This window comes from Stigmatopora argus, chromosome 21 (genome assembly GCF_051989625.1).
Source record: "Stigmatopora argus isolate UIUO_Sarg chromosome 21, RoL_Sarg_1.0, whole genome shotgun sequence".
Classification (NCBI taxonomy): domain Eukaryota; kingdom Metazoa; phylum Chordata; class Actinopteri; order Syngnathiformes; family Syngnathidae; genus Stigmatopora; species Stigmatopora argus.
Window position 1 is genome coordinate 6,088,254 of NC_135407.1, and position 7,019 is coordinate 6,095,272.

The 7,019-nt window shown below is 44.7% G+C and overlaps 1 protein-coding gene across 1 annotated transcript in view; it reads left to right on the forward strand.

Annotated features, from left to right (window-relative positions):
* Window positions 1-2,895: 2,895 nt before the first annotated feature.
* Window positions 2,896-7,019, forward strand: part of LOC144066761 (adenylate cyclase type 2-like) — a 25,220-nt gene continuing 21,096 nt past the window's right edge. The window contains exon 1 of the mRNA XM_077590069.1: window positions 2,896-3,666. Within this exon, the coding sequence (XP_077446195.1) occupies window positions 3,403-3,666 (264 nt within the window). The 5' untranslated portion in view covers window positions 2,896-3,402. The remainder of the gene's footprint in view (window positions 3,667-7,019) is intronic.

A 7,019-nucleotide genomic window follows, 5' to 3' on the forward strand; every position in this document is an offset into this window, starting at 1 on the left:
CGCCAGCACCTGTTTGCGACAAGGTTTACAAAGCTTTTATAGTGTTCCTGGTCCATTTATAGCCACGCGACACACATTCGGCACTCGGGAGGAATGTTGTTTCCCAGCACGTCGCGTATTGTTACCTCGACGGAGGGAGATACGCGGGGCGCGGGACTTTTAGGTAGGGGTGCTCGCTCTGGTCCGACATGACACGGAAGGGTCAAAATGCGGCCGTTTGGGTCCTCGGGGGGGAGGACTGTGTGCTAATGGGTTTTTATCGCCTTGGCCTGTTAGCCTTGTTTCTTTTCTGTCGGTGCAAATTGGAGACAATTGCAGACTTTAAATAAGGATGCCGAACCATTTTCTATTTCTTTACCTGGCTGGAAACTTTCACTCTGGTCAAAGGCATTGCACTTGTTTATTCTCCATTCATTCCTTAGGTTAGGTTAGAACTTTATTTTTTATATATATACTATATTTACTATACTATATTTATACTATAATTACTATACTATATATATACTATATTTACTATACTATATATATATATATATATATATATATATATACAATATTTACTATACTATATATACTATATTTACTATACCACTTAGGCTCACATGGGTCACGGGGGTGCTGGAGACTATCCCAGCCAGCCGTGGTCAGTAGGCAGGGCTCACCCTGATTTGGGTGCCAGCCAATCACGGGATAGCACCTGGGATTGGACCCTCAATCTTAGAACTGTAAGGCGGACCTTTTAACCACTCATCCAGCTCCCATATGACCCAAAATATCTCTTATGTCCATTTCAAAGCGCACATGTAAATGTCCAGCTGTGTGTGTGTGTGTGTGTGTGTGTGTTTGTGTGTGTGTGTGTTTGTGTGTGTGTGTGTGTGTGTTTGTGTGTGTGTGTTTGTGTGTGTGTGTGTGTGTGTGTGTGTATGTTTATGAAAGTGTGTGTATGTTTGTCTAAATGTATGCGATTGTTGTATGTATGTTATTTTTGGGAAAAGTGTGTGTTCACGTGCTCGCATTTGCTCGAGGCTTTTGTGAAGCTGCATTGAAATTTAAGTCTGCATCTTGGCAAATGTGTTGGTTAATGTGCACGCCGTTGCTTGTGGCTTTTGTGCAGCTGGCCGGAACGGAGTGGAAGTTTAAATTTGCGATTGCCTAAGCGCGCATCTCGGCCAATGTGTGTGAAAGTTTTGGTGGAAATGTGTGAGTTAATGTGCGTGTAATTGCCCGTTATGGGAAGGAGGGCTGCAAAAATATGGAAAAGCGTCCAATTTATTGTGATGTGGCACTGCCCGTACCCGCTGTTTGTTGGAGTTCAGGCCTGCTTTGTGTGTCGTTGCCCTCTGTGTGCAAATGCACATATGAAAAGCTCTGTAATTGAGTATGTTTTGTACAAATGCGTGCGCGTGAATGTTCTTTTGAGTCAAATGGCTCAATGGCCCGTGAAAAGCCTTTACGGCCCAGAGACAAGGACACGTTGAATAAAGCAGCATGAGTCACAGTTCAAACCGCTTCACACTCGCGGACGCGCATGCGGTCGCGGGGGTCAGCCGGTTTATTAACGCCGTCTCGCCCGTCAAGGCGAGCCCAATTTGCTCACGTCACATACGCTCATTCTGGGAAATGCGTCGTATATCGTGTGCAGATTGGGCATACTCGATGTATTTCTGCAGATGGGACGGTCCAGTGTTTCTTGTCAGGCAGGTGACAGGACGCCAATCAAATAGTATTAAAACATCCATTCTGTTTTTGGATTTGACGTCTATTGTGAGAATTGAATTCCACGTTTGTTCTGATCTTGGAAAAGATACAAAAATAGGAGCAATTTAATGGGTCGACTCCTAATGATGTGCGTTGCGTACGCTATTGTTCATTCCGAACATTGTTAACAGCTGAACTGGTGTGACCTCCGTAAACATTCTCTGGGCGTGCAGGCGCCACCTTGTAAACGAGTTCCCTATTCAAGATTTTGGACCTGGGCATTTTGTTGTTTAAGACTTTGGACCTCATCCAGCAGATGGTCCTCATGAAGGTTCTGCAATGTTGTGTGCATCAGCTGCTTTCTAAAAATGTCAACAGAGGGGCCGTTGTTGGGACAAATTTGGACACTGGGGCAAAATTGGAGATGCGGGCGATGAGGGCGTCCTTTCAGTGAACTCGGCGAGGTTGGACACACACAAAAAAGGGCGTGAACGGCGGCTGCTGTCATCCCGTCGCGCCGGTGGGAAGTAGGACGACATCTGGGCCATTCGTCATATTGGCGCTAATAGATTAGCCCTCATTACGGTGGTGACGCTGAGCAGCTGGATTTTTTCCCCCTAGTTTTAGTAGAATTTTCTTGGGTCTCTTTTATTTATTTGTTGTAGTCTTCTGATTTTGTTCCCCTTTCTTCTCCGTTTATTTTTCATACCCACACACACATGCCATTTTTTTTTTTTTTTCCGGTGCAAGATGTCATGTACAATTCAGTCTGTGCCTATTTTTTTTCCTCCTTCTTTTGAACTTTACATTCAGTGCCAAGAACGTCGTAAGAATGTTTGAAGATCCAAAAATTTGTGCCAAATACGTACGACCACTAGTTTTTCCCTGCAGTTTTCTGCCAGCCCTCACAGTCAAATTGGATTGGGCATCTAGTGCTGCCAATTCAATGGCACTGACTCATGTACATTCCAATCCAGTCCTCCCAGTTGAAAAGATCCTTGCCAATGGCAGACGCCGAATTAATCGGGGATTCCGTGGCGCTCAACAAATCATTAATATTTTCGCCATCCATCCATCCATCTAAAAGCCATTACTAAACCACTTCCGTTTCTGGTATGAATTGACACAACATGCTCTGCTCATAATTTTTTCTAATGAGGCATTGGGTTTGTCCATTTTTGAAAAGCAGCAGCACAACAAAGGTCAACCAAAGGTGAGACACATCAGTACTTGTATGTTTCCTTTTTTCAATAAAGGCATCTTGTACTTCCACTTTGGTACAGAGTCTGAGTACTTCGTCCTTTGTGAGTTTAAATCATCTGGGCGACTTTCAAAAGGCTTTTACGCACGCTGGAGTGACATCGGGCTCTTATCTTAGTCTCCTCCTCTCATTCATTGGCGTGTTACTGGACTCTCTCTCTCTCTCACTTGAAGCTGCTGCTTTTTTTTTCTCTCCCTCTCTCTCCCCTCCCTTCACTCGCAGCTCCACGCAGTCACTGCCTCCCAGTTCTCATCCGCACCTCGCCCGAGTCGCACGCGGCGGTGACCCATGGCCCGACTCCTTTTAAAGAGGAGCCCCGGAGAGGGCCGCCCACGCCGTCCCGAGAGGACGTGAAGGAAAGGAATCGACCGCGTTTTTTTTTGGGCCCGACCGACTCTTATCCAACTTGTTTTGGGGTGATCCCCTCTTCAGATTCCCCACCCATGTGGGAGGAGGCCCTGTGGACCCGCGGACGCTACCTGCTGGAAAAGAACGACCCGGGCGAGAGCGGCGAGGGGCCCGAACGCCCAGAGGGATGCGGCGGCGGCGGCGCCGGTGGCCCGCGGCAGGGGACCGAGAAGCGTCAGGACTGGCTGTACGAGTCCTACTACAGGATGAGCCAGCAGCATCCGCTCATCGTTTTCCTGCTGCTCATCGTCATGGGAACCTGTCTGGCGCTGATGGCCGTCTTCTTCGCTTCGGGGCTGGTGAGTGAGCTTGAAAGTCTTTACAACTTATTTTTTCTTTTTTTCTTTTTTCCTTGCTGGCCGGTCACTCGGCGTTTAAACATTTACAGACGGCTTGGTTGAGGGCGCACGCGTGACCGGCTTTACGGACGGTTCTTTAGCTTTGAGCTTTGTTGTCTTTTTTAAACTCTTTGTGACACTCGCTCTTTGATGCCGACGCTAATTTGCAAAGGAGTGGCTCGCTGTCTAACGCGGGGATTTGAACACTTGAGGAAGTCGTGCATTTTAAAGTCAGGTTTTATTCGGCAACAAGTAGTTTTGCGGTTTTGTTGGGCCCATTTTGCCAATTTCGTACTTATTTATTACAGGCTGACTACTTATGTGGCTACTTATTTATTTCTTATCTATTTATTATTATTTGTTGTGTTATTTGTGCACTTTCCTACTTATTTATGTTGTTGACTACTTATTATGTAATTATTATTGATTTATTTGTTCTTGTTATTTTGCACTTTCTCTACTTATTTATTGATTATTGATTATTTATGTTTGATTCTTGTTATTTGTACACTTTATGGTGAAGCTTTAAGCCTCATTATACTTGTGTAATGGCATTCAATTCAATCATCCAAGTATAAAACCAAAAAAATCCATGACATTAAAAATGCCCCAGAAATCAATGATCAAAAGAAAGAAATCAACATCATTATAACTTTATCTTAAGTCCCCCCCCCAAAAAACATAGCATAACAATGGTAGACCTTGTATGTCATGTGAACATTTTGTCAATATAATCTAGTGCGTAATATTGCGATGGCTGTTTTTGTTTTGTACCGTGAGCTAGTAAATCCAGCCATAATCCTCTCCTGTATTAAATAGCTTTTGGCACACATATTTCCATCCCATATAAAATAGCCGCTGTTAAAGAGTTGTCTCCCACCCTTATCGGTCGGGGAAAGGAATCCCAAAGCTCCTCTGATTGCTTGATCCCAAAGTTGAACGAACTGGCGCCTCCGCGGGTTATTTTGTGGGGAATGGAGCAAGTTCGGAGGGCACGCGATGTAGAAAATTGGCGCTCATCTTCGCTGTCAGTCCTGTCACTTCTCGCTCTTCCAAAGCATAAATCATGCGGTTTTGGCTTTGTGCTCCGAGCTAGTGGCCTGACAAGCCAGCGCGTGTATGGCAATTTTGGTGGTTAGTCTGACAGCGGGGGAAGGAAAGTTCAAAAGGTCCCGCATGTGGCTAGCGGATGGATGTTTCGACAAAATCCGTCAATGGAAGCCAATGAGCGAAATGATGATAATAAATCCTCATTTGTGCACGAAATCGCTGTTTGCCGCCATTGTTCATTTTGGAAACCATATCAAAACGGCCTCTCGCACGAAGCCGCGAGGGCCCTCTTTTAAATCAAGAGGCTGCGCTAAAGAGCGAAGTTCACGGTTGCGCAGGCGTCGGTGCTTTTGTCAAGAGGAAGCTATTGTTCGCCCCGTAAACATGGCGCCATTGTTTCCAAAGTGCCTCTTTCTCTTTAATGCTTTTAACCGCCAAGGCACGCCACCTCATTTTAAACCCCAGATTCATACCTTCCTATAGTAATATCTCGCTCCCGATTGGCCGCGTAAAACAATCAATCTTCTTGTACATCGAGCTGGATCAATAGTTGCCTCTGTCGCTCATTCAATTCCTTTGAGCGCATGTACATGGATCCTTCTCATTATTTTTCCAATTTGTCGCCATCAGACCGCAGTGTTGTTATTAATGCTGGACAAAGAAGAATGGCAGGAATAGATGGAGAGCGAGTTTAGTAAAAGAGGGAAGGATGTTTTTTTTTTCTTTTTTTTTTTTAACATTCAAAATGAAGCTCATGTTTGTGGTCGCCAAAACCCCCGCCCGCTCAATTTGTAGAAAGTCGTCGTATGTGCTTTGCAGTTTGGGTGTGCCCGAGGAAATGTCTCATTTCCTTTATTTTTGAGCTTATCTAGACTTTTCAGAGCAAAAATAAACCTTAGAAATGCTTGGATTTGTTTGTGCGCGTTTCCCAAACAAGCTCAGCGCGCCGCCGCGTTCCTGAAATGGTTTTCGCCGCGCGCCGTTTGACTTGGCCAAGGCTAAGACGGAATGAACTGGAAAATCTCCATGGTGAAATTAAACGTCGATTTCATCATATTTTTTTCTCCCTCGCTCGCCGACTGCCGATAATTGGAGCGCCGCAGGATTACCAGCCCAAAAGATGATGTAAATATTGATCGCCGCGCTTTGATTTTTCTTGGCATTGTTTGCGACGAGCAAAGACAAAATTGTGAGGGGAATTTTCAGATGATTTATGAGCAGTTTTGTTTCTTCCGTAGTGCCTGCCAGTGGTCACGCAACCGAGGGAAAGAAAGCACGCAAAAAATGTAATATTTCAAACGAAATGGGAGTTTTAGCATTTTAACCCTTGTCGTAAATTTGTATCATATTTCCAATCAAGGGCAAAACAAATGCCCCATTGCTTCAAAACCGATCCAGTTGACTATATAGGGCACAGGTGTCAAAGTGGCGGTCCGGGGGCCAAATCTGGCCCGCCGCATCATTTTGTGCGGCCCGAGAAAGTCAATCATGAGTGCCGACTTTCTGTTTTAGGATCAAATTAAAATGAAGAGTATTCCTGATTTTCCCCCTTTTAAATCAATAATTGTAATTTTTTAAATCATTTTTTCTGTTTTTAGTTAAAAAATCATTTTGTAAAATCTAAAAATATATTTAAAAAAAAGCTCAAATAAACATTGTTTTAGAGCTATAAAAACGGAATATCCAGGACTTTTAAACCAGTTCTTTTAATCAATTTATTAAAAAAAATCTAAATATATCTAAAATGGTCCGGCCCACGTGAAATCAAGTTGACGTTAAAGCAGCTCGCGAACCAACCCAAGTCTGACACCCTTGAACTATAGGGTAAACCAATCAAGCCTTAGCAATAGTGTGACGAAGCCAAATGTGGGTTTGGAGCCGCAGCTTGCTTTGTTCCCTGTTTTTTTCCATTTTGACGTAATAGCCACATCTGCCCGTGCAACATAAAAATCCAGTTAATTATCCCGGGTGGAAATCCAACACAATACATTGTACGCTTTCTCTAAAGGAATCCACTTGAAACACACGGCGTGCCCAGAAGTCAACTCCATCTGGGGCCTCGCTCGCAACCTCATCACCACTCTTTTGTTTTCTCCAGCCCGAAAGAGCGCCGCCGCGTCAGCGGTCCAATCTCGCGGGACCCCTGGTGCCAGACCGTGACTCATACTGCCTCGAAGTCGCTATGGTAGTCCACTAACATTCAGCGCTCAGACTGGGTCGAGAATCTCGTGCTCATCTCAACAAGTCAATTAGCCATCAAATGA